This window comes from Coturnix japonica, chromosome Z, assembly GCF_054131305.1.
Source record: "Coturnix japonica strain WE chromosome Z, WE-NBRP24, whole genome shotgun sequence".
Classification (NCBI taxonomy): Eukaryota; Metazoa; Chordata; class Aves; order Galliformes; family Phasianidae; genus Coturnix; species Coturnix japonica.
In genome coordinates this window covers 30,387,929-30,414,950 of record NC_140702.1, presented here as the reverse complement: position 1 = coordinate 30,414,950, position 27,022 = coordinate 30,387,929, and the positions used below count along the sequence as shown (strand labels likewise).

The following is a 27,022-nucleotide window of genomic DNA, read 5'->3' as shown; positions in this document are numbered from 1 at the left end:
CACCAGGTTAGGCTACATTGACTTTCTCATTTCTTTTTTTTTTTTCCTAATTGCTAATACATTGGTGGCTCCACATTTATCTGAGCTACTCAAGTAAAAATTTACAGGGAGATACGAGGAAGGGAAATATGGGCTATAACCTATTCCACTGTAGGACTGCTTTACAATATCCATGACCAGAACTTGAACCCTTAACCTTGGGCTTTATACCCTATGCTTCCAGCTTTCTAATGTCACTGTACAGTAGAGGCTCCTTACAGCAGGATCCATGACCTCCTATGCTTGAAAATACCTGGTCCATCTGTCTTCCTATATTTGAAAACACAGTATATTCAGAGATGCCACTGCTCCAGAAAACATAGTGGTCACTTTGTCATCATCTTGTGCTATCTGTTGCCATGCTCCATGCCTGCACAGAACATTCAGGCAGTGTGGGGCTGTATTCTCCTGTCCTTTGCCAGGCTCTGGTTAGCCTGTATAGTCCTAGAGGTGGTGAGATTCCAATGTGACTTCTAGAAGATCAAAAAACCTGGCTGTGGTGGCCTCCTGCAGCCCCATAGTCTTGTCAGTTTTGTTAACTAGGATGCATAGCTCCCCAGCACTGTATCGCCTCACAGCATTCCCCACCTGTCTGATGATCACAGCAGGGAAGTTGAGTGGTCTGGGCATGAGGCAGCAACTGGCTTCACTTTTATTGGAAAATAAATGCATAGATCTGAAGATCATCACCTTTTCAAGGAGCAGCTTGTCTCCAGTGTCAGATAGCATCCACTGCAAGAATTGGCACAGAGCAACACTCAAAAAGGTCAGAGATGGTCAATCAGAGATTTGAGCTCAGGTATGGGTGTTATTGTGACAGAGGTAGGTAGAGGACAGCAGAGAAGAAAAGAGCAGGAAAACAAAATAAAACCAAAAAAACCTTCCATAAAAACCTAGTGGAGAGCCAGAAGCAGCATTATAGCACAGCCCTGAGAAACATGTGCATAGAATTTATCTGAGAATTAGCTGAAGAACTAGGTAGTGCTGAGCAGATATTGTTTGCTTCCCCCTGTTTGCAGAAACAAGGCGCTGTAAGGTAAGAGGATACATCCCTGTTACCTCCTTCTTGCTGAAACAGTGCTTGAGATTGTCCTTCCGATTCATTCACATGGAACTGAGTGAAAACAGTAACATTTGTGGTTATCAAGGAGATGAATATTGGTTGGTTCAATTGTAATCTGCAAAGCAACAGTAATAACAGCTCTGAAAAATTATGCATTCTTCTTTCTTCATCCTCTTCTGTCAGAGAACAAAGTGGTAATGCAGAGAATTTTCAAGGGTTCTTTCTATTTCTCCATACATTCTGACTTTAGGTCCCATAAGAACACTGCTGAAACCACGACAATACAAGGGACTGATGTGTGATTACAAATATTTTGGTAAGAGGATCTGATGAATTTTTGGTGTTCATTTTTTTCAAATTCTTTGTGAAAAGCTAGCCAGAAATGTAGTAGAGAAAGAGGAAGCTGAAGCACTTTTAGCTTTATATCAGCATCTGGTACTTTAATCAACATCAGAAACTGATGAGAAGAAAGGAAGCTCTCAATGGTGAAGGACGGATCTGGGATAGCCTCTAAATGCTGGCTCCACAGTAGCATGGTCTGGAACAGTGAGGAGAACATTAAGAGCTTTCCTAGCTTTGATGAAGTTGAGGTACATTCACTGGTATGAGAAAAAGCAATATTTTGCTAGAATTCTGCACAATGCCTGTGTGCTGATGTCTGACTGCAGGCAAGTGCTGAACAAATTAACCTCCCAATGGCATCTGCCTGACTCTTGAAGATCTTGGGAATATACAACATCTGTTACATGTGGGCTGGGAAAAGGCAGCGATTTGGGGGTATGAGTGAGTATTTCCATTTGTAGGATTCTCAGAGTCTGTGCATTTTCTTGGAAATTACTACGGCAGAATAATTGTCCTTGATGCAGAATCCAAAAGAAAACAGCAAAGCTTTTTCAGGTCTTTCCTTATAAATCAGAAAGCAGCAAGACTGTTTTCCTCTGACTGCAAAGTCTTTTGCACTGAACACAGACAGTAGGTAGCTCAGCACAACATGGGATGACTACTCAGCAAGAGGAGGCAGAACAGCAGCAGTTAGAAGCAAATTGTAGTGGGACAGCTTGATGTGTGGCAGTGCACAAAGCTAACATCGGAGTGCTTGCACAGTGACAGTATCTTGTATGATAACTGGACTGACCCAAACCACTGACTGGTGTAAGTCAGAGATGATTCTGGTGATGGCATTTCTTGCCTCCAGATGTGAAGCAGAATCATTGAGCAGGTCAATGCAGACAACGAGGAGATAGTGTTGCATGCAGTGGTATGCCCAGCCTCACAGAAAACAAGTACAGCAAAGTGACATAGAGACCACTTACACAAATGGTAGTAGCCTGGTGGGAATAGCACTGAAATAAGCAAAACCATTACTTCAGTGTGCTTTAAGTAGCTCACAAAGGGGTAGGAGATTTCAATTAGGCTAATGGACTAAGTGCCTCCTACTGTAGTAGTTTATCACTTATTTCTGTTCTGGAATGTCAGTATTCAGTTCTGTACCTGCACTTGTCCTGCTGCTCTCCGGATCCTGGGCTCTCTTGCAGTGGAAGGGCAAGGAGCCGCATGTGGCTACACAGCCATCTCCTCCCTGTTTCCCAGAATGCTTCTGCTTTCAGATATCAATTTTGCCATATTATGATATCATGTGAGGAAAACTCATGATTTTTTTGCTTGTTCACACTGTGGCTTACACAATGGCCTAATTAGTTATTAGATCTGGGTTTCTAATCCCTTGCCTGCCTCTGACCTTGAATGACCTTGGGTACATAAATTCTGTTTTCTCTGCTTGCATTTACCCAAAAGGAATATGCATGTGTTGATACTTTTTCCTCATGCCAGAACAGTGAAGTTCACCTATGGAATATTCTGCTGCATGTGAGAGAAAGAATGAGAACCCTGACTATGGCAGCCTCTCCCCTCAGAGACACGAGAACTTCCTAAACCTCAGAAAAATCCTTCTTTCTCATTCTACAGAAAAATGTTGTTCAAAACAAGGACATCACAAAACATGGTAATGCTAAGATTACAACCTACTGGTGGCCATCTCCCTGTACAGGACATTCAGACTATCTGCTAGGCCATGTCCTACATACAGCTGGAGCTGCTACGTGCCTGCCCGTGGGAGCCTGGGTGCCTTGTACGCACAGTGTGCTGCATTTGCAGAGGAGAGAAATAACTGGCACAGTCTCAGCTAAAAAATACAGGAGAGTGCATTTTAATATACTACTGCACACACTATTCCAAGAGCATCGGGGTTTTAACCATCCCACCTCGTTCAGAATAGATGTAAGCACTACTTCAGAAAGCAGTGAATAATTTCCACTACATGCAAGTTATATATTGTTGCATACGTGCAACAAATAATTCTGCTCTTCTCTAGCAGACTACAGGAGTGTTTCAGAAAGGCTGAGTGAAGGGGGGCTCCCTACCACATGTTGGACCACCTGCAATTCAAGGGTCATCCATGCAATTAAAGCCCAACTTCTTATAACTGGAGAGTGGACATACGAGGTGGTCAGCTCTAGATTCTTCAGTCTGAGACTAAACCAAAACCTTCAGGTGCCCTGCAGGTCTCACTTTGCTGTCCGTGTTTTGCAGGCACATGGAGGTGAGATCCTCTTGCTGAAGCCCAGCCTACTGGTAAAAGCATAAAACCAAGTATAAACAAAGCAGCAGCGTTGTGCTCAGAGTGGGGCACAGAGACAAGCCGATGCTAGCCAGCCACTGGAGTTAGCATCTCGCAATGCAGTGTGCTCCACGGCTCTTCTAGGAACTGAAGGGCAGCAGTGACCAAGAGCAGCTGGTGGTCTGTATTTTGCATCAAAGTGAGGTGATTGCCTTTTGCATTTAAAACTGCTGGTGCTAAAATGAAGTGGTAGGAGCAGGATTCATTGCCTCATTGTTACTCAGAGGAACTGACAAGATGGGTACAGTTTCATCTCCTGCTCAGTCTTGGAGGTAGCCCTTTCAGCTCCCTAGTGAGATTCATGGCATTTGCAGATTCTCTTCAGCTGTGTCTCACTTGGAGACTTTCCCATGTCACTGATTCTCCCCTTGTTTACAGAAGCTGTGACGCTATCAGCTCTCTTCAGACAAAACAGAACTCAGTGTCTCCATGCAGAGGTATCATTTGCTTCTAATGAGGGTTCCTGCATCATTTTAGGCAAAGTGGATACTCTCATTAGGTACTGCAGTTACCACATTGCAGATAGGTAAGGCAAAGGTGGAAGCAGACAGGCAGAGTACCAGAGAGAATTGTGGAATCATACAATAGTTTGGATTGAAAGGGACCTTAAAGCTCCAACAGTTCCAACCCCTTGCCATGGACTGGAATCCACCAGACCACAATGCCCAGGGCCCCATCCAACCTGGCTTTGAATGCCTCTAGGGACAGGGCACACACAGCCTCTCTGGGCAGCCTGCTCTGTGTGTACATACATGAAGGAGAAAAGCAGAGGTACATGGTTGGCATGGGTTGGTGCAAGGCATGAGGCTGGCACTTTCCCCTTTCAGCACTTACTGGTCACTCCACCCTTGCCTGGCAGCTTGATGCTTCAGCTTTTCTGGCCTGTGCGCCTGTGGGGGCCTCATAACAGGCTGAAATATCTCACTGATATGAACACACAGGGGCTGCAGAACCAGGGCAGGCATAAGTGGGCTGCAGTACAGTGTGGAGTGCAGCAGGGAGATCTCACTGCACTCTACAACTGCCTGAAGGGTGGTCGTGATGAGGAGGGGTTTGGCCTCTTCTTCCAGGCAGTAAACACAACCTGAGAAAATGGCTGCAAGTTGTACCAGAGGAAGATTTAGATTAGACTTAAGGAAAAACTTTTCCTTTCAGAGAGTGGTCAGGCACTGGAATGGCTGCCCAGGGAGGTGGTGGAGTCACCATCCCTGGCAGTGTTCAGGAGGCATCTGGATGAGGAGCTACAAGGTGTGGTTTAGTGGTAGTAATGGTGATGGAAGGATGGTTGGACAAGATGATCTTGTAGGTACTTTCCAACCTTGATTCTATGATTCTATGAGGGCAACAAAGATGTGAAGGACCTGGAGCAGCTTAGGGAGCTGAGACTGTCAATATGAAAGAGGTTTAAGGGAGACCTTATTGCCCTTTACAACTGCCTGAAAGGAGGTTGTGGTGAGGTGGGTTTCAGCCTCTTCTCCTAGGTAACAGTGATGGGACATGAGGGAATGGCCTCGAGTTGCAACAGAGGAGGTTCAGGCTGGATATGAGGAAATACTTCTTTTCAGAAAGAGCAGGGAGGCAGCGGCACAGGCTGCCCAGGTTGGTGGTGGAGTCACTGCTCCTGGGAGGTACTCAAGAACCGTGTGGATGTAGCACTGAGGTCGGTGAACGTGGTGGGGGTGATGGTTGCGTGTGGTGATTTTAGTGGTCTTTCTCAACCTTAATGATTCTGTGAAAATGGAGGCATCAGACAGAGCAGAGTTCAGAGCAAAGTAGGACCTGAAAATGCAGTTAAAGAGAGAGAGAGGTATGACAGAGGGAGACACTGTGCTGTTCAGGAGGAAATCTGTACGAAAAAGTGGAAAATCACGGTGAGAAAAGCAGCATGGCAGCAGGCTGCTTGTACACCACGTACACCTCAGCCAGGAAGTAGCATGGCCACATCACGTGTGTTCTACTCATCCCAAAACTGCATGAAAGGACAGACAGCAAACACGATGGTACATAAAGTTCTGTGTGCATGGAAAAATGCAGCGGGACTTCAGCAACACTCAGCAAGCACGGCCTGCCCAGCAGGAGCACGCTTTTGGCAGGCAAGCTCCTCCAGCCTCATTGTGGAGGAAGACCACAAAAAAGAACCCAAACCTAAGGCTCAGGGGCGGAAAGGGAACGACCTTGCGCCTCCCGGCCAACAGAGAGCTACTCAAACTGCTTCAATAAGTAACAATAAGCGGTAGGAAGACCTGCTCGGAGTATGCGTGGCGGTCTTGGCTATAATTATTATTACTACTCTTTCCTTCAAAAAGGCCTCGGCAGACCCGCCCTCGCGCTGCCGCGTGCTCCGGCCGTTCCTCCCGGCGGCTCAGGCTGCTGGGCCGCCACCCCGCTCTCCGGCGGCTCAAGCTGGGCGGTGCCGTAGGGCCCGGCGGAGCATTTCCTCTTCCTCCCGGAGCAGGAGGAAGGGGCCGGCAGCTTTCCAACGCGGCGCAGGCGGGCAGTCCCGCCGCCGCCGTCGCTGCGGCAGCGGGCGAGGCGGAGGGGAGCGGGCAGGGGGCGGCGCCTGCAGCCGGCGGGGCCCGGAGTCACCGTGTCACGGCGCCCAGGAAGCCACCGCCGCCGGATCCGCCCCTCGCGAAGCGAAGGAAGGAGGGAGGAGGAGCAGGAGGAGGGGAGGGAGGCCGGCTCCTCGCTGTCTCTTGTATATTTGCCCCCTTTCAGCCCTCCCCCCGGACCCGCTCCCCTCGCACCGGGGCTCCGTGCGCGCGGTGGCGGTGGTGGCGGCGGGGGGCCAGGCCGCAGCGGCGCCCAAGCAGCCCGCGGGAGCCCCGGGACGGGCCTGGGCCGCCGCCTCCGGACTAGGATGTCCCGACATGAAGGTGAGCAGCGAGGGCCGGCAGGCCGCGGGGGCGCGGGGCCCGGGCCCGGCGCTGGGGCCTGGCGCGGCGCCCTCTCGGGCCGACCATCATGGCGCCGCCGCCGCCGCCGGGAGGGGGCCCGGCCCGCGGAGCCGGCGGCGGCGGAAGGAGGCCCCGGCGGCGGAGGGCGGCGGCCGGGCCGCGCTCTGCAGTGTCATGGGAGGGAGGCGGCCGTGACGGGCCGTCTCCCCGCGCGGCCTGCGGCGGGGCCCTCCGGCCGTGGGAGCGGGGCCTGCGGGGGGGGCCGCTCCTCCGCGTCCGAGGGCGGGCGACCGCGAGGGCCCTGCTGCCCCCGGCGGGCCCGGCCGCGATGGGCGGGCCTGCGGGGGGCGCGGGGCGGCCTGCCGACGTGTCCGCCGCCAGGGGTAGCGGCGCGGGGCTGCCGCCCGCTCCCAGCTGCGGTAGTGGCGTGTGTTGTGGGAGTGCGGGAGGTCATGGCGTGCTGAGCCGCTGCCCGTGTACCGCCGTGCCGCCGCTGCGGGCAGGGTGGTGCGAGAGTTATCGGGAGTCAGTCGGAAGAGAGCAGGGCGAGGGGAGGGAGTTGTGTAAAAAGGAGCGTGGAGAGAAAGTCGTTGGGTGGCTGTTATTATTTTTGCAGTCTTCCTGTCCGCAGGTAAGGTATTTGGGCTAGTATGAAGGCGCTCTTTATGCTGCACTTAGTCACCTGAAAGTGTAACTTTCTGCCATATTAGGAACTTACTTCAACACCTGTCTCCATTTTCTCTCATGTCTCATTTCTCTCTGTTCTTAACATATTTTGACAGAAACACTGTGGGACAGATTGGTGTCGGTGCGTAGTGTTGCTGGCCTTGAATTGGTAGCTTGGTGTCAGACTGCAGGACACTGCATAGATTTCCTATCTCGTTACCTTGCATGTGTCTTGCTGAGCAGAAGCACTTACTCATGTGAGCAAGTGACAATTATTTCCAAATCTGCAAGCTCGTTTTTATTTTTATAAGTGAAAACTTAGTCTGAGTACCAAATCCTCACCCTCTTCCCATTTTTCCTCCTCCCCTGCTCCCTATCTCTCCTGTATGCAGTACCTCTTCTCCAGGAGGATGGAGATGAAGATGCTGTATTTGTGTGTGGCTGAAGATACAGCTGATTAAAAAATGAGTGAAATGAGGACTGGTTACAAAGTTTTTTTGTGACTTTGTGTGATAACGCCTTCCATAAGTCTGTCTATGGTGCTTGCTTATCTGTGATGCTCTCTTTGAAGTACAGTAGTTGGTTACAAATTTTTCTAGATTGAAATGGTAAAAATGATCAAAGTGATGTACTGTTTGCAAGTGTTTTTCAGAGATAAGTGTGTGGAATGATTTGTTTGTTTTTTTAAAGAAAAAGGTTGTGGTATTTGCTAAAAAGATCCTTCAGTCCTCAGCAGCCTTTCTATTAAGGTAGAAAAAACCTGAAAGTTTCTTTACAGGTAAATTTCTGATGAAGTCTGTGTTGTATGTTTGCCTAATGGGTGTCAGTTTCTGGCTGCTACAGCAAGAGTGGTGTTCCTGTGCTTGTGTGCTGATGTTTAGAAGGGAGTTATTTGTAACTAAACCAGGCCTAGCGTTCTCTTTCTGAAGGGAATTCTTCAGTGTTTCTTCTTTTTGAAAACCTGAAATAGTTTCTCATTGCTTCTTTATTTCACATGCTTTGTTTTTTTTTCAGTGTTGTAGGGTTAGGATAGCTTCTGCTAATACTGGAAGTGCGCGTTTCCAGCTTCTAGGAAAAGAGGCTTAGACACTTGAATCTGTTTTAGATACGGAAACCCCTGAAGTGAAATATTTGCACAAAAGTAATTCATGCTTCAGGTCTGTATGATGCCATTTGCAGCTGAAACTTTTAATCCTGTGTGGCTTAGTTGAGAGGAGTTGACTTGGGATATCGTGGTGCAGGGGAAAACAAGTTTTATAAGTCACACCTTTTTTGTTTTCTGCCTTAAAAGTTCCCCATTCTGAAAGTTACAGACTCAATTTATTGATAGTGCCTGATGTAATTTAGAACACTGTACCAGTTGTGTGATAGGAATGGATGTCTTCAGGAGGGTAAATGCTGGAGAAGTTGCCCTTCCAAAATCTCAGAACTCTTAAATAGGCCACAAAGCATCTGATGGAGTTATATGCTTACTTACCACTAGAGTTTCCTGCCAGTTTTTGTTGGAGTAATCATCTATGAAGTGCATTAAGGTTTGTTTGTTTTAAATCCATTTTGTTATTTTTCCTTAAAAAGAATCTTACCATCCCCTCTTCCTCTGTGCTCCCTCCTCACCAGTGAGCTCTGGACTCACGTTTCTCCCCACTATGCGAAAATGGATGTAGCTTCAATTATTGTTCTTCTTTCCTTAAATGTTAGTTTGGTGTTCCAGTTTGTTTTACTGGCAAGTTGCGACCGTTAGTGTTTATCCTCCTTTTGCTATAGCTGCTCATCTATAATTTTTTTAAGACCATCTTTGTTCTCTGGCTTGTGTTAAGGAATTAGCTATTCCCAGCCTTTGGTTTTCTAGAAGGCAACATGAGGTCACCCCCAGGTCTTGGATTTCATGTCATTGCCTTTTCAGGAGTGATGCATTGTGTTTCTGTGTTAGACCCTCCATTTAGGAGAGTGTGGTGGTGTAATCTTTGGCTATACTACCAAGCAACAGACAGGTGAATTTTTATATTCTGAAACATACAGCAGAAGATATTTAGTTGTAAATTTACTTTCTGTACATACGCATCTTTTAGGGTGGTGTGCAGCACCCAGAGCAGCAGAAAGGAGGGAACAGTAACAGCCATTAATATAATTAGAATAATTTTGTACTTTTTTTTGGTGAAACAAGATTGTGGTAGCATTACTGGCTATCCAAGGGGCCAGAATTCTGGTTTCCTGTCCCAGCAGTGCCTGAAGGACTCTGAACCATGTGATTCCCTTTTACATACTCTGTGCCTCTCCTCCCTGCCCATTTTCCATCACGTTTCTTATTTGCATTTCGGAATGTATTCTCTAAGCTTTGTAAAGCTAGCAGGAGTAGAAGTCATGTGTTTGTGTTGTTTGTTTTTTTTATGATGGTGCCCGTTCATCAGCATTTCTTTATGAACCAGCAGATCTCTGCAGTTAATCCCAGTTCCAAGTATGGCCTGGATGTTAATAATGTATAAAGGGAGGGCAGTGACTGTCAGGCCCAGTGGAGTTCTGAAGTTATTGCCTGCTGGCTTCAAACTCCTCATATAAAAGGAAGTGGAACTTCAGTGCCGTCTTTTTTTTTTTTTTTTGTATGTGCTAATGTCTTTGAGTCAAGTACCTTATTTGTGATGGAAGGTAAATAAATGCATCTTAGGAAGGAATGCATGTAACTACATGTTCCAAACATTTGAAAACGGTTAACATCAGAGTAATATTAACTCCAGTCTTGTAACTGTTCTGTTAAAAGAGTCTGGGCCAATAATGTTTTCTGTATGCTCGCATACAGAACACAAATAAAGCTTTATCCATAATAAAGTCTTGGAAAACACGGCAAACTAATTTCTAATGCTCCAAATTATGCAATAACTGTATCGCACTTGAGCTGCCGGGGGATACTACAAATTTCTGTCAAGCCAAACAGCACCTGACAGCTGATAAATAACTTCTAATATTTCATGTAGTGTCAGTTACGTAAGTGCCACCAAATGCAAAATTAATGTGCTTTTGTGTGCAGAACTCCTAACTCAGGTAATGGAACGGCACTTCTTTCGTACAGGGAAATCAAAACAATTCAGTTAACAAAGCACTGCATTTATTTATATTATAATATATTATTATTACTTATTAATGAAAAAATGCTTGTGTGAGACTTATAATTTAGTGACTTCTGATACATTATAATACTTCAGTTTCATCTCCAGACATGAATTTTGCTGTTCCACAACACAGAATATTGTTGTTGCTGTTTATTTGCATCTGTCTTGTAGGCAACAAGTCAAGATTAAGTTGACTGTTTCACATGTACAATGAAACAGTGGGTTTCCTGAATTTGCTCTGAATTGTTACTCTGAAAAAGTGTTTTCTAACTGCATGCATCAAAGTTTTTGTAGTGTTAGTTGTACTTGGTGTGTACTAATGTGTTACCATGATTAAAAGTATAGTGCAGTATCTGAAAATCCAACTAATGCGATAATTTATCTGGTGAGAGTGTTTTGAGAACACAAAATAAGTTAATATTAAGCAGAAACAGCTTCAAGTGTGATGCAAAGTAATGTTACACAGTAATTTGCTTTATCATTAAACTATTTCTTGTATTCAGCAAGGAACTGAATCATCATTTAATAATAAAAAAGCTGGGTACATAGTGATATTTTAACCAGCATGACACTTTTTCAATTTTGAGGCAGCTATGTTTTCATTTTAAAACATGGTTTCTGTCTATTGTTTTGTGAAGTGTTGCGTGTGAAGCAGTTTGCTGGTGTCCCTGCAGACTGTGTGAACAAGGTCCTCTGAAAACAGGTATAAAGGCAGACCACTTCTTCTCTCGGGCTTGTACCTTATGCACTAAAATCTGGTGTAGAACTGCGATAGTTCTATCATCACTGTGAGGATTTGTGGAGAGAAGACAGTGGTTAAATAACTCCTTTTGGGCTGATGGTGACTGGGAGGGATTCAGAGGAGGTTTACAGAGAGCTGTGCAAGTTGCATGAGTGGGTTTGGTCAAATAGAATTCATGAGTCTTAAGTTTTAAAGTGCTTTACCTGTTTACACTACTGATGCTAAACAACTTTGAGGGTGAGTTGTGTCACTGCTCTCAGTTGTGCTGTTCTTATTCTAGTTACAGTTAAAAACTAGGAAATGAGCAATGACTAATACAAAAAGGGTTAGCTGGACACAGCAACACCTCTGAAGGGCTGCTCCGTTGAGCCCTCAGGAGTTGTGATGTGTCAGAATTCAGCTGCACAGACAACACCAACTCCACCTGTGAGGCGCAGTGACAGAGCCATGTGTTACCCCCCACCTGCTACCCCATCCTCCTTCGGGTTGTGCAGGAGGCTGCTGTGTGGCTCTGCATATGGAACTGTGGGAAAGGGAGCAGGTGGATGCACTGCAGGCAGAGGGAATGGTTGAGTTCTGTGGGAGCTGGATCAACCCAACTTCCTGCACAGTCCAAGTGGAAGATGGCATGGCAGATCACAGGTAGCTGCTAGCTCCTGGTCTTAATTTCATGAAAGCCTGATCCAGACTTTGGTCATCAGGACATTTGCAGCTGCAACTGTAATAACTAAGTGATGTGCTATGAAAATACGCCTGTCTGTGGAAAATCAAATGCTCTGGAAAATGGATCCTTTGGCATTTCAAATAGGGCAGCTAGGTCTAGTGGGCTTGCTGTTTCAATCTTTGTGGTTTGGTTTCCATCAATTTCACAGGAAGAATTGTACCACTTTGAAGTACTGTGAAAGTTAATCCAATATTTGTGCTGAAGTCTATTTGTTTTTTCTTTCCTGTAAGCACTTCTCTATCAGAGAAACTATGGTCAATGCAAGTTTTTAAAAGTATGTGGTAAATAAAGGCTCAGACAGACCAGTGATTATAAAACAGTTAGTTGTTTGTTTGCTGAATGGTGCACTGAGCAAGGTAGTTGTGTAAGACTGCATTTCCTACAGATTCAGATCATTGGTTGATATAAAGTTAACTGTATTTTAATATCAGCAAGGTTGCAAGTTTTCAGATTTTTATTCATGGAAGATTTACTATAATAGAGGAGAGATTTACAGGCTTGATTAGAGGCAGAAATGTCACCTACCTACATGGAGCTGGCCTTGCATGTTGCTGTTTGCAGCTTGTGCATGCCAAGCTCAGAGAGATGCTGAGAGCTCAGGCTGATGTTAGCAACATGGAACATATGAGAAGAAATTTCTGCATGGTGTTTACCTTGGATAACTCCTTTCTGCATGAGTCCGTAACCTGTTTCCTAATATAAGGTGATACACCATTAATTCAAAAGAGTGATGAAAACTAAAGTGTTTGTATATACATACAGTTGGTTAGGTTGGATGTTAGGAAACATTTCTTTACAGAAAGGGTAGTTAAACGCTGGAATAGGCTCCCCAGGGAGGTGGTTGAGTTGTCATCCCTGGATGTGTTTAAGAGCTGTTTGGATGTGGTGCTCAGGGATATGATTTAGCAGAGGGTTGTTAGAGTGAGGGTACTATAGTTAGGCTGTGGTTGGACTTGATGATCTTTGCTGTCTTTTCCAACCTGTGTATTTCTATGATTCTGTGTGTTGTAGAACTTTTGTTTGCTTTATTTCAATGGAGGTTGAATCTGCCAAGTATCCAATCAAACAATTAAAACTTGATTTGACGTTAAGCTTCGTGCTACAGGTCTCTTGACTGTTTCAGGTTTGAATGTAGCAGCAGAGTATCTTAAGTCTCATGTTCTCTTTGGTTCCTATACCTTTCCCATAGCATCACCTGAACATCTAATTTGAACTTATTCCTACTGTCATTCTGTGTTTATTAGTCTTGTGATTACTCATGCCTTCATCTTTACATAGCATTGTTATAACTTTGTCACAATGAAGTAGGACTGTTGAATTCAGCGCAGAGCATAGGTAAGCTCAGTAGCCTTACTGGTGGACACTATGTATAAAACAAGGCTTCAATTTCGGGCTGTTTAAAAACTTTCATCTAGGTCACTGACGTTTGCTAAGCTGATGAATAAGGTCTGTCCTGAGTTAAAATTGCCTTTATCTTTAATATGTCTTTCTACCACTCATGTAATTTCTCTTAATCCGTAGGTCTCAGGACTGTATTTCAGAGGTGCCTGCAGGTGCTTGCACTATTTCTGCCACTGGAAGTCATGGGTTCTCACTTGGAATTCGATTTTTTACTATGGATATAACTCATGGGATCGTCCAAAGTGTTTAGCAAAACGTACATGTGTTAATGTTTCCAGCTTTGTTGAAGATGTGTTGTGGATGTTAGAGGGAAGCTGGATTTGTTTCATGAAATTTGTATTTTTTTTGGTCTTAAAATGTGATTTGTATTATATTTAGTGTATAATTTGCCTAAATACCAGAATTCTTGCTTTTACTGCTTATTTCTCACCCTGCAGTGAGTTTCATGTGTGTTTTTTTGTTTGTTTTTTGTTTTTTTTTAAAATCCTGAATGTTTTATTGGGAACTTCTAGGAGGCTTTATCTTAAAGTTGCACCCACTTGTAATTGGAGACCTGAGGAAATCTCCTTAATCTTTATTGCAATCAAATAGGAAACGTAGACGTGGGAAACAATTTTCTCCCATTTCCAGCAGAGTATCAGGTAGAAAGTCTATCATTCTCAAAGGCATCTCTACTCAGACTAGGAATATTGGTGGTGTGGTCCATTTCTGTGAGATTTATAGGTGCAAGGCTGATTCTTTTTTTGACTCATGAGGATGTTTCAGTGGCATACATTGTTTTCATCTATTACTACATGCACTCTGGTATTCTGGATTTGTTTTTAATTTTACTTTTCAAGTAGGATTTCACATTTTTTATGAAAATACCGCTCCACTTTTGATTTGGGTCATCCCATTATCATCACTGAGAAAACACAGCTAAATAAACTTTTTTTTACATAACCAATTTCTTTTAAACATCCTGCAAGACATGAATGAAACAACAAACTGAGTTTAAAAAATTAAAAATAAAAATCTGGATCATAACTCCAATTTTTTTTTTTTTTTTTTTTTACCTCAGGTCAGATTTGGTCTACCCCCACCACTTCTGCTATGTCCTGGTGCCAGATTCTTTTTGGGAGGCAATGTTTCTTGTCTTGACTGACAAGAGGTGCTGTCTCTGGTAGGATAAATTCTCTTCTTTATTTTCCTTCTTTTTTTTTGTCTTTGAACTCTATCCCTCGATTTCATTTTTCTTTGTTGATGTTCTTTCTTCCATTTGCTGTTCTGTTCCTCTCCCACTTCTCTTCATAGAGAGGGGGTATTTTTTTCAAAAAGATCTGGGAAGCTGTAGGCCCTGTTGGAGTCAAACATGACTGAAGTTTAATGCCTGCCTCTGTAAGCCTCTTTGAAAAGCAGAGCTTTAGTATTTCTTGTTAGCACAACTAACCCTAGCCTAAGGAAATAAGTTTTGCCAAAAATATTTTTAGGCAGCAGGTTCTCCAGCCTGTTGCAGAAACAAATTTGTGATTAGGTTTTCAGTTGAAACGAGTTAGTTTCAGAAGTGAAAATTCTGTTCAGTTACATGGATAACACTGAACCATTCTTAAACTGCTTGTTGAGGAGGGTCATTGTATAAAACTTTTAAAAACAGTTCCAAGTGTGGGTGATATGTAAGGTCTGATTGATAATAAAGCAGCTAGTACTGCTGGGTAAAGGATATTACTGTTGGCCAGGTTTCTTGTACTGTATTTACCCTAGGAAATTGAAAGGATAAGGTGAAATCCTTATGTATAAACGATTGGGGAATTTGCATGAAGTAATTAGACAGATGGGAGAAAGCTGTTTAAGAACATCAATATTAATATTGCAATTCTAAACCAACTTCTAAACAAATTCTGTACCTCCTCATACCAACTGAGTTACTCTCTAGATGCTTGATAGTGTGGCAGGAATGTGATGGCAGCTCCTGGCAGCAAACATCTGAGCACGTGCCTGCAGTGGCATTAGAATTATTTGGAGGCATCCTGGAGGTGGCTGTTTGGATTGCAGTGCTGTGAACTGTTGAAGTTGTGATATTCCCAGGGTACCTACTTTGTTCTCACCCAAGCAGCAGTAGATCATGTTAGTGTGTAATCGTGTAAGGACTTCTCGTGTGTTGCTTTTAACTTGTCTTTGCTTCTGGATAAATAATTATAGCAAGAGAGATTTATTGTTTATTTGTTTGTTTGTTTGTTTTTGTGTGTGTGTGTGTAATTCTGCAGTACTTGTGTGAATTAGCTGTATGCTTAGAGGTTAGTGTTTACTTGGAATGAGTTTGCAACTGCTAGAAATCTCACTACGTAAGCCTTCAACAGTTGGGCCTGCTTTTATAGTAGAAGGAAATTAGCTCTGAAGAAATCTGTGGTTTGAACACAAGGGTACGTCTGTGCTCAAGGTTCCATCATTTCACTTTCACTTCAAAAAAGCACATGTACGACTTATTGCAACAATTTGCATGTGCTTTTAATACAGGCAATAAAGATGAGGTGTGCTTTACACAAATGGTGTTAAGTGTACTCTTGTGTGTGTATGAATATGCAAGCTAACGGTTGTCTCTGTAAGTGGAAAATTTACACAGTGAGAAGTAGCTCATGGTTTGCTAGTGAAATCAGGTCTGCAAAAGAAGCTTCACAAGGGATAATAATGGTGGAACTCGGCTCACAACTAGGCAAGCATAAGTTTATCACTGCAGTTTGCAGAGTTTCTTAGGACTTTGCTTTCTTACCTTCCAAAAATAAGTTCATTATCTTCAGCACCCAACTTATTGTTAGTTTCATCTTTTCATTTGTTTCAAGTAGTCTTTTTCCATTTAAAACCAGGTTTATAGAGAACAAATTAAAGTGGAAAAAGAACTCAGGGTGCCCTTTAAAAAAGGTACTTACAGTTTTGCAGGAGTAAGTTAGTGATTGCACAACTGTTGCTATAAACTTTCCAATATAGGTGAACATAGCTCATACAGTATTAACTCCATACCTGTCCCCTGCTGTTGTGTGTGCTACTCAGATGAAACAAAAACATTAGCAAGTATGTTTGGAGCTCTGTCTGTAAAGATGGATGAGTCTGTTGTTCCACCTGCGAACAGTGATCGGTTTTTCTTTTGTGTAGACATGCATGTGCTGATTTATTTGATGCCAAATATATTTAGGAAGATGCAGTGGAAGCTGTGAGAAGTACCTTGATTCTGGAGGATGTCAAATAAGCTTTCCAGCAGTTTTCTATCTTGATTGTCTTCAGTTTAGAAAACCTAATGTAAAGGTGGGGAGCCCATTTGCTCTGTTGACTGCAGGAAAAAAGAGATGCCATGACTTGAAAAGAACCTTTCCCCAGATTGTTTTGGTGTAAGGCCTGTGAATTATTGCCAGGTGAGTTCTGACAGAATACCAACTGTTCCTTATTCTGGGAGACTTTTTTGAGGAGCTCAGAAAAAGCTTGAGATTTTGCTGTAGAAGAGTGGCTACCATCTGCAGAGTGAGCCAGTTAGTACAGCTCAGGGCCGTGTTAGTGTTTTGTTCCTGGAAGCATTGAGAATTCAAGGAGTGTGACTACAGATCAAAAGGAGTGAACTGTTGAGAATGACATGTCAGAATACAGTTCTTTAGTCAAGGATTGAGTACTCTGGGCTGATACTGGTCAAGGCGCAGGACTTCTGACTCTGGCTTTGAAGAACGTTGCAATGTATTCTTTCAGAGCAAGTATTTCAGGTCAGCTGTTGCTGATTACTTCTTGTAAGCACTTGTGTTAAGTATTTTTTTGAGCTTCTTCAAAACATTCTTCTTCTCTTTAATGTCCTTTTTCACTAATTCTCTTGTAAAAGCAGATACTTTCTTAACTGTACAGTAAGCCACAGCATCAAACATGTCTACTGTGGAAGAAGATGCTGCCTGTGTGCTCTTTCCTTGTGCTGAGCATCTGGAGATCTTGGCAGCATATAGCTATTGCAAATATCCATACTGTCCTTTGTTTGGAGGAGTGCTAACTGTGAGTGGCCTGTCTGAAGGGCATGGCATGGGCTCTTCATGCAGGGTGTTGAAGCAGGGAGTGCTTGCGGGGAGGGCAGACTATTCCTCCCCACTCAGGACACCAGCTCACTTATTTTGGCTGCCTCCCAGACTACAGATCTGTGGTCTCCAGAAGGCCAGAAGCTCTAGTGAGAAAGAGCGCGTCAATCTAGACTGAGTGCCTGCCCAAAAATGTGTCATTTCAGGTTTCCAGCTGCAGGGAGTACCTCCGCCTCTCCCTGCAATGCCACCTGTCTGAGGTGTGATCAGGGGGATGATCTGCTTGTTATGGTGCTAGAACTTGAGGAGGAGCTGGAGAGGTTAAGGAGCATCAGGAATTACTAGCAGGAGGTAAACTGGTGGATCAAGTTCCTTGCTATACCTCCAAGTAAGGCACTAAGGTGATACATCCTGAAAAGTGGTGGACCCCCTACCATGCCACCATCAGTAGAGGGAAGAGGCCTAAGAGACAGGGAAGAATGGATACAGGTCCCAGCTTGGCATCACAGGCAAACACTGTCCCTACCTACCTCCGTGCCCCAAGTGACCCTGCATAATCAGGCTAAGATTCTGAAACTTGAGGGAGAGGAAAGAGAGGATGTGGTGGGAGGTCCACCCAGGAGGTTGTCTAGGGTGAAGTGGCTGACTCCATGCCTCAAGACTGCCTCTGCCAAGAAGGAGGAAGAGTTATTGTCTTAGGTGACTGCCTTTTGAGTAGAACAGAAGGCCTCATATGTCAGCCAAACTGTACCTGTAGGTAAATGTGCTGCTTCCCTGGGGCCTGAGTAAGGAACGTTCCTAGGAGACTCCCTAGTCTGGTTCACCTTTCTGATCGTTACCCCTTACTGATAATTCAGGCTGGCAGTGATGAAGTTGCTGAGAGAAGCCTGAGGGTACCAGTGCTTTTAGTTGATGGAGGATGGCTGGTATTTTTCTCTTTTCCTTCAATGGCAGCAAGGGATGCTGAGAGGACCAGGAAAATCCACCTGATAAATATGTGGCTGAGATGCTGGTGCTGTTGCAGCAATTTTAGCTCTTTTGACCATGGGACTGTGGCTGCAGATGGGTCTCACCTGTCTCAAAGGGGTAAATGGACCGTAGCAGAGCTGGTGGGGCTTGTGTGAAGGGGATAAAATAAAGCTTGTTAGATATGAACCTGGAGGGTCAGTGCTAGGGTTAGAGTGAGTCAGGTGGCTCAGCTGAAGTACATCTACATCAACACATTCAGCATGGGCAGCAAACAGGAGAAGCTGAAGGCCGTGGTGTGGCAGGAAAACTGTGACTTACTTGCACAGTGGTATTACTCCCATGACTGGAATGTTGCAATGAGAGGCTGTAGGCTCTTCAAAAGGGATAGGCAAGGGAGGAGGGGCAATGGTTAGCTCTCAGTGCCTTGTTTATGTCTGTTTTTTAACAGAGCAGTTATCCTCAGGGTACTGTACCCCCTGACCTCAGAGTCTGAGCGTGACTCTCATCTGCATGAATGGTTGTAAGGAGGATCAGGGCAACATCAGGCCTGGATTTTGGTGATCAAGAGCATCCTCAGTAAGTTCTCAAGTGACACCAAGTTGAAAGAAATGTTATCTGTGAGATGGTAGGAAGGCCTGTGAGAGGGATCTGGACAGGCTAGAAGCCCGTGGGGTGTAGTTCAATAAGACTAAGTGCTGGATCCTGCAGTTTGATTGCAGCAACTCCATACAGCACTACAGACTTGGGGCAGAGTGACTAGAAGACTGTTCAGTGGAGAAGGACCTGGCGTTGTTGGTCAGTGCTCAACTGACCATGAGCCATCAGTGTGCCAAGAAGGCCAATAGCATCCTGCCTTATATCAGAAATAGTGCAGCTAGAAGTAGCAGGGAGGTGATCTTTCCTCTGTACTCAGCACTGGTGAAGCTGCACCTCAAGTACTGTGTTCAGTTTTGGATTCCACACTACAAGAAAGACCTTGAGACCCTGGAGCACTTCCAGAGAAGGGCAATGGAACGATGTGAGATGTGGAGCACAAGTCGTGCAGAGCAGCTGAGGGAAGTAGGATTATTTGGTCTGCTGAAGGGATGACCTTGTTGTTCTCCACAACTGTCTGAAGGGAGATTGTGGCAGGATGTGGGCTGTAACTAGCAATAGGACTAGAGGGAATGGCCTCAAGTTGTGCTGGGGAGATTAAGCATGGATATTTGGATAAACTTTTCCAAAAGAGTGATGAGGCACTGAAACAGGTTGCCCAGGGAGGTGGTGGTCCTCCAGAGGAGCTCCATGGCCTCTGAGCAATGCCTCAGAAATGAGAAAATAACAAGGAAATATTTTCAATGATATGATGACCTATTCAAGATAAAACAGACCTGGGGATATAAGACTAAAGAAGCTGTGTATAACAGAATTATGAATCCTCTTGCTCTCTTCTTGTAATAATTCTAGTATGTTTTCTAATTGTGCACAGGAGAAATTGCCTCTCATTTGTCTGTACCATTGACTATATTGTTGTGCTTTGTTCTGTTATTACAAACTGTGAATTAAAAAACGAAAACAAAAACAAAAAAACCCATATGAGGAAAACATATATTATAAGGACAGTATTTCATGTGTAGTATCTTAACCTTTCTCCAGAAAAGTTTAACTGCAGGTAGCTATGAAGGGCTGAACTGCTCAGCTGAATGATGCATTGGAGTGAGGTAGCTGCCAGATCTAGCTTACATGTAAGAATCTATAAGGAAAGTAGCTAGTGCTTACTGTTTCCTATATGATCCAGGAAGAGCTTGTAAAACCTGTTAAAGTAGCAGTAGGCTTAAAATTGCCCTGGGAGTGTCAATGTTCTGTACCCTTGCTGGCTTGAACAGGCCAGGGGTCTTTTTCCGTCCCTGCTCCTCCGTGATACCACCTTGAGAACTGCTAAGGTAAACAGAGAGTTTCAAGGTTATACACAACCTCTTTGCTGAGCTTCTGTGTGCTAGGAAGCTGTGCTATCTTCATGGTGAAACTAGCTACGTGTTTATGAAATGCATTCCCATACCAAAATTGAGAACCCAGCACAGTGTGTAGTGCAGCAGTCTTAAAAATATTTGTGTTTTAAGAAGGTGCTAACTAAACAAGGGGTGAGTATGAGGGTGAGCATTCTTCTCACAAACACTTGGGAATATGGGATAGCTCAGCAGCTTAGCCAACAGAAACCTAACTTTCCATGCAGAAATCAAGCACGTGTGATAGGAAGTAAAGACCTGAGCTTTAGGTTGATTTGAAAATGTTAAAAACAGCATTTGTTTGTTACTGTGCTATATTGGTATGAGATACAGAAAAAACTATGATACATATCTCAGTGAAAATGTTTGCTATCTCTACCTTTCCTAGCTTCGTTGTATAGGGTTTTTTTCCTGTAAAATCTCTTTTAACACTCAGTTTTCTAATAGATAGTTTAAAAATCTCTTTCAACAAAGATCAGTCAGACCTGTTTGCATAGCTGATTTTTCCTAATCATTAACATACTGTTCTGTGCATTTTGTAAGTTCGTTCTAGTATCTGTGGTACCTGCAGTTAAGTGTAGTAAGACCTAGTTATTTTTGACACTCAAGTTATGAAGTGGGATGTCTGTTTTGAAAATGCTGTGTCATTGTTTGTTCTCTATTGTAGTTCAGAAAATCTCAAATTGTAGTGCATCTTGGTTTTTGTGTTAAGGCATAGCTGCCAAATCTTTAGGGCTCTGTAGTAAATAGGTGTTTTTTATGCAATTGTTGTACGTTTATTGCAAAGGAACCTAGTCTAACTGTTGGTTTTAGACTTCAGGCTTTGATATGATGATGGATGCTTTGTGGGAATGTATTTTTGTAGAAGTTTTTGACATTGTTTAATGCTCTACATCATTTTCTATTGTGAGGGTGGGTGACTTATTTTCTCCTATTCAGAGGAAGGACATGAGAATGCAGTAAGTTGTTTGTGTTGGTTTGGTTTCTGAAAGAAGGTCATGAAATTGTTTGACCTGACTCTTGGGGAAACTGAACCAGAGAACTTAAGAATTTTCCTCACTGGAATTTTGCATGGAGGATTTGAGGGATTTCGGTGAGCCAGAACAATAGGTTTTGGGGTTTTTGGTCTTGATTTTAGTGAACCTTCTAGTGTTTCTAGTAGAGCAGAGCAGCTGTACTAATACCACAGGAACTTAAGAGCTGTTGTCCTCATTCACCTTACTTGAAAACAGGTGCTTCAGATACTGATTGCAGTGTACTGTTAGTTCTAGGCAGGTAATCCTTGTTAAGGAAGGTGGCAGTTTCCTGTACCATGAGTAGTAATGAACTCTCCTATTCTTTCACATTTCTTAATATGATTGGGATTTCATGACACAATAATAGTGAAGGTGATGAACTTGTATTTGGTATTTGCTGCAGTAAATAGGTCTCTTCCTACTTTGACAGGCACAATGACTTTTATTATGCTTGTATCAGGTGATGTGTTTGTGTTGGTTTTGTTTTTTTTTTAACATGTTTGGTTATGGAGCTTTTTCCTGAAAGTTGTGATTTCTTTGAGGAAGGGTTTGAACAGAACTACTAGAAACAGCAGTTTTACTTAAAACTTGTCCGAGCTAACTGCAGGGAAAGTGGTAATTACTGAAGATTTGTGAGCTGTGATCCATAGGTCAGCAATGGCTTTTAGAGTGTTCTCTGATAGCTATTTAGGAAAATTATATGCTGTTAGGATTGTTAGTAAATCAAGCTGAGAAAAAAGTTGGATTTCTATGTAATGAATGGGTGGGACTGTAAAGGAAATGTTTAGAAGATGATTTCTGGTAACGTTTAGTTCTTTAGGTATATATATATATATGCGATACAACAGGAGAATAGAAAATACAAGTGATAAAGCTAAAGGTGCTGTTGCTACTGAGAGGAAGAGAAGGCAAGGTAGGCCTTTACATGGTTGGCAGGTAGCTGGGTCCAGAATCCCAGGACCATAGGAATAACTAGTAAAAAAGTGTGCAGCAAGGAAAGGAATGGAACAAATGTAGAACTTGATGGAATTCTGCATGAAACCTTTTCTTGCTTTAGAACACTACATTTCCCACATCACTTCTCTGGTGTAGCTTTTCATCGTAAGCCATTGTAGCTTCTGCAAGAGCTTGTTATCTGACTGAGAAGCTGTTTTCTGACAAGCAGTGGGAGTAGAAGCAGTTGCCAAGGCAGTCTGTTTATGTTCATAGTAAGAAAAATGCCTGAGAGCCCAGGGTAAAACACTGCTAATGCATAAATGAGTATACTGTAGTTTAACCTCCTGTTTCCATTTTTAAAACAGTCATGTTAACATTCTCTTTTGTGTTCAGAGATACTGGATTTTTTTTTTTGCAAGATGAGATCTTGTGTGGTACTATACAAAGATAGGTGTGTTTTTTTTAATGCCCTTGTGGTGTCACTCAAAATGGTGCTGTTGAAACTAGGCTGTAAATCTGAAAGTGTTCATCTCTAAAGCTAGTTGTATAAAGTTGTACAAAGCTTGTTAGGTAACGGGAGGAATCTTGCTACGGCCTACCTTGTGTTAGACATTGCTTATTTCTTTCTCTCCCTCTCCCAGCTGCTTTCAAGTTTTGCTTTCTTGACAAGAAAAGTCTATTTATTTCCAGACCACTTTGTGCAGGTTTTTATTATAAGTCTCCTCTTCCGTGGGTTGTGCTTTTCTCACAAGGCATTATTGGGGGTGTTTTGGAAAACTATAATCTTTCACTTGTAGCCCTGTGGTTGCCCAGCCAGTGCTGCATACATGTTACATTGCTGCTTGTGCTAAATCTTGCCTCTTCTCATTGCTGAATGGGAAATAGGGTTGCCATGATTCCCTGTTCTGTGATAGGATCAGGAGTGGGTCTGGTGGTGGAGAAAGAAATAAAGCTGGGTGTGTATTTCAGGCATCACAAGTATGAACAGGCTGTAGCCATGTAAAATATTTAATTTCTGTTGAATTTTCTGCAAGAATTTATGGTGAAAACCAGAGTTTTGATTCTTCCAGGTGTGCTGAGAATTGATGTTTTTCTCTTATCAGTCTGTAATGGTGGATAATAGACTATCAAGATGTAAAGCCTTTGAACTTTCCTGCTTGTTTGAGACATACTACTTGGTTCTCTTTAATGCCTGATAAGACATATCTTGTTATTCTTGTTGATTTTTCTTTTTTTCCCTCTTTTGCCAATCTTCTTAAGTAACATTCTTAATTGAAATATGCAAAGGTGTTTTCTACGAAGACTGCCTGATTCTGGCAGGGCTCAGCAGATGTACCAGTTTTTCAGTTTAATTACTACGTAGAGTTTTCTTAACGTTTCTTCACATTTCTTAAACTGTGAAACTAATTGTGTGATGTTGTTCTTCCAAGCCTAACTTCTTTTCAGTTGGTGTTAACCTATTTATCTGTAGGTCCTGAAAACAAGTCAGGAACTTGGTTCTCATCTATTAAATGAGAAACTTTGCCACTGATTTTACTAGATACGGGATTTAGCCTGCTGTTACTGTTATTTTCTTGCCCTGGCACTGTTTACAGCTTTCCACAGTTTAAGTATTTTTCTGCTAATAGAATTCACGTGCCGTTTGCCATTTCCTAGATTAACAGAGTTGTTAAATAAGATCACGACTGGTGCCAGTTCCTTTGCTGCCACATTACAAATTTTCAGTGCTGTAATAAATGAAATTTGTTTAATTTTAATGTGTTTACAGTACTTCAGCAGGCTTTTGTGTTGTGAGGGTTGTGAAAGCCTAATTGTATCAATAGAGAGATAAGATTTGAGGCATTGCATGGAATATTCAATTAGAAACCCAAATCAGCTTGATCAAGAGTCATTGCAGAGTGCACGGCAGTTTTTATTTCCATTTTGGTTTATGTGCATGGTGTCCCACTGATGTATATGAAGAGATAAATGAATCTGCAGAGTTGCATGTAAAATATTTAGTAAGGACATGGTTGCTCTTTATGGATTGAGAGAATGTGCGATTGGATTTGTCAAGAACTAATTGAGGTTGTGTGTGTGCATGTGCAGAACTTATTTTTGTGTACTTCAGGACCGAATAAAAGAGTAATAGTTAAACCTCATCTTGCAGAATTATTTGTATTATATTGCCATTTTCAGCAGTGATTTTGTAGTAGGACAAATGAACCATGGAACCGGTATGGTTTATCACTTTTTGTTTTGGACAGTGTTCAGTAAATTCATGTTGCTGTTTTTCCATAAGGGAATAGTGATATTTAAAATAAAGTTGTATGCCAAAAGCTTACTAGCTGGCTTGTAGTAGCGTGTGGCTCTGTGAAAACAAATTCATCCTTTCAGTCAGCTTTAGCTAAGACAGCAGTGGGACCGATGTTTCAGGGCTTTTCTTTTAAAACACTATGTGCTGTTTGTTTGCATTAGTGTTTTAATGGTGGCTAAACTGTTCTTGGACCTGCTGAATAAATGTGGTTGGTGCAGTGTGATACCACCTACTGGGCAGTACCTCTTACTACACAAGTACAGTACCTTACTACATAAGAAGTACCTAGAATCTGCCTGTGAGAGTGTTAAATCCTAAAAGAAGAACCAAATCAGTTCTTTTTATTTTTTTTAATTAAGATAATAAAAGCTAATGAGGTATTTGTATTTCTTCAAGTGTAATTTGAGGAGTAATTAAAGTTCAACAAATTCAAGCATTGGGTCTTGCACTTTATCTGCAACAGTCACAGGCAGTGCTACAGGCTTGTGGCACAGTGGCTGGAAGACTGTGCCAAGGAAACAGAACTGGGGGGTATTAGTTGATGCTTGGCTGACCATAAGCCAGCAGTGTGCCCAGGTGGCCAAGAAGGCCAATGGCATCCTGGCTTATATCAGAAATGCTGCAGCCAGCAGGAGTGGGGAGGGGATCATCCCTCTGTATTCAGCACTGGAGAGGCTGCACCTCAAGTACTTTGTTCATTTTGGGGCTCTGACTGCAAGAAAGAGACAGGCCCTGGAGTGAGTCCAGAGAATGGCGTGAAAGCTGTGAGGGGTCTGGAGCTCAGGTCTTAGGAGGAGTAGCTGAGGCACCTGGGATTTTGTTTAGTCTGCTGAAAAGGAGGCTCTGGGATGACCTTATCGCTCTTTGTGATTGCCTGAAGCGAAGATGTGGCGAGGTGGGAGTCAGCCTTCTGTGTAACCGGCAGTAGAACTAGAGGGAGTGGCCTCAAGAGATTCAAGTGGGATGTTAGGAAACCCTTGTTATATGAGAGAGCTGGCTGGTGCCTGAAAGGGAGGTGGTGGAGTCACCGTCCTTGAAGGTGTTCAATAAATGCTTGGATGTTATACTGAGGAATGTGGTTTGTTTAGTGGAAAATACTGGTGATAGGTGGACAGTTGGACTGGATGATCTTAGAGGTCTTTTCCAGTCTCTGTAAATTCTGTGAAAAACAGCCCTTGCTGATGCATTTAGATACGGTGGTCTCCCTTTCAAAGTTGCATTTTTTATGGTGTTTTAGGGAAATGTGTATTATTGTGATTATTGCTTTGTTCTTTGTCTAGTTTTAACACCGTATTATTAATAAATCTTGAGATAGAAGCAAATTGCCTGGCTTAGAACTTTTGGAAAATTTCAAATGATGATAAAGTACTGTGGAGCTAAATAGTACAACTTTCTCACCCTTTACATGCAGTACTTAAATTTAATTACCTGGCCAAATGTTAGTTTGTGTCTGGAACGCAGCTACATGTGGAGGAAGTCACATGTCAAGGTTCTTGTTTTGTAAGGAGTTAAAATCATGATGAACGAAAAAGGGAGCTCCAAGGGGAAAAATGGTAAATGCATACAGGTGATAGCTGCTGCAGTGGGCTCTTGCATTTTCTACCATGTGGTTCCTATATAGTGACTTAAACCTTTCTGTGTGTAAAAGTTCCACAGTGTGGGGTATGATAGCCTTAATGGAAACACTTCCTTTGGCAGCCTTTTGACATGCATTAGGACCAAGCTGAAAGATGCATGGTCATCACTACTGTTTTTAGGCCAGCTGTAGGTAGTTTCCAGACACAGTGGAAGTGATCTTCATGAAACTTGACAAGGATGGGGGGATGACAAGACATGAGGGACACTTGTCTTTCCACTTTAGGCCACAGAGCAGAATGTGAAGGGCTGCTCAGAAAACAAAAGCCTTTTTGACCTTCTGGCCTGACATAGGCCTGGTTTCCTTCTTTTCTTTCCAACTGCAAATCTGCATAATCTCTTCACAATTCTGTTCTACTAGACTTGTTTGGAGATGTGCTGCTCTGATTGCTTCCTCTTCCGTGGTGCTACAAGAAGGTGCTGCAGATTGAGTTTACTTCAAGGAAGAATATAGTGTATAAATCCTCTGTACAGCACTTGGAGCTGCAAGAGTGATGGAGTATTCTCAGTGTTGTAGGTCTCAATGTTTGCACTTACAGTCTCATTTCTTAAACATTTAAGATGAGTCAGACTTCGATGGCTTTGCTAAAGCTTCTGGTGAAATTTTCACTGAAATAGCAAAAGTTCATATTCCTAGAAATTAACCTCTCAAATTTATCAGTGGTAACTGCACTGAGACACAGGGGGTGCTAAAATAAGAAATGTTTGGCATATATTTTTTTCATGCGATTTAGATTAATTTCCTATCTTTAGCTCTGGAAGCAACCAAACAGCCTTCAAGAGGGGTGAACCTCCTCAGTGCTCCATGTAAAGTAAAAAGTAATCCTTAAGTAGCTTGCATTTCCATTTTAGA

The 27,022-nt window shown here is 43.0% G+C and overlaps 1 protein-coding gene across 4 annotated transcripts in view; it reads left to right on the top strand.

The window, feature by feature from the left end:
* The first annotated feature begins 6,219 nt into the window (after positions 1-6,219).
* KCMF1 (potassium channel modulatory factor 1) overlaps positions 6,220-27,022 on the top strand; it is a 51,931-nt gene continuing 31,128 nt past the window's right edge. The window contains exons 1-2 of one of the 4 annotated variants that reach the window (XM_085528276.1): positions 6,672-7,307; positions 14,374-14,475. In XM_085528276.1, coding sequence (XP_085384402.1) covers positions 6,744-7,307; positions 14,374-14,457 — 648 coding nt within the window. In that variant the 5' untranslated portion in view covers positions 6,672-6,743 and the 3' untranslated portion in view covers positions 14,458-14,475. The other 3 variants (XM_015849529.3, XM_085528275.1, XM_085528278.1) reach the window with 3 other exon arrangements.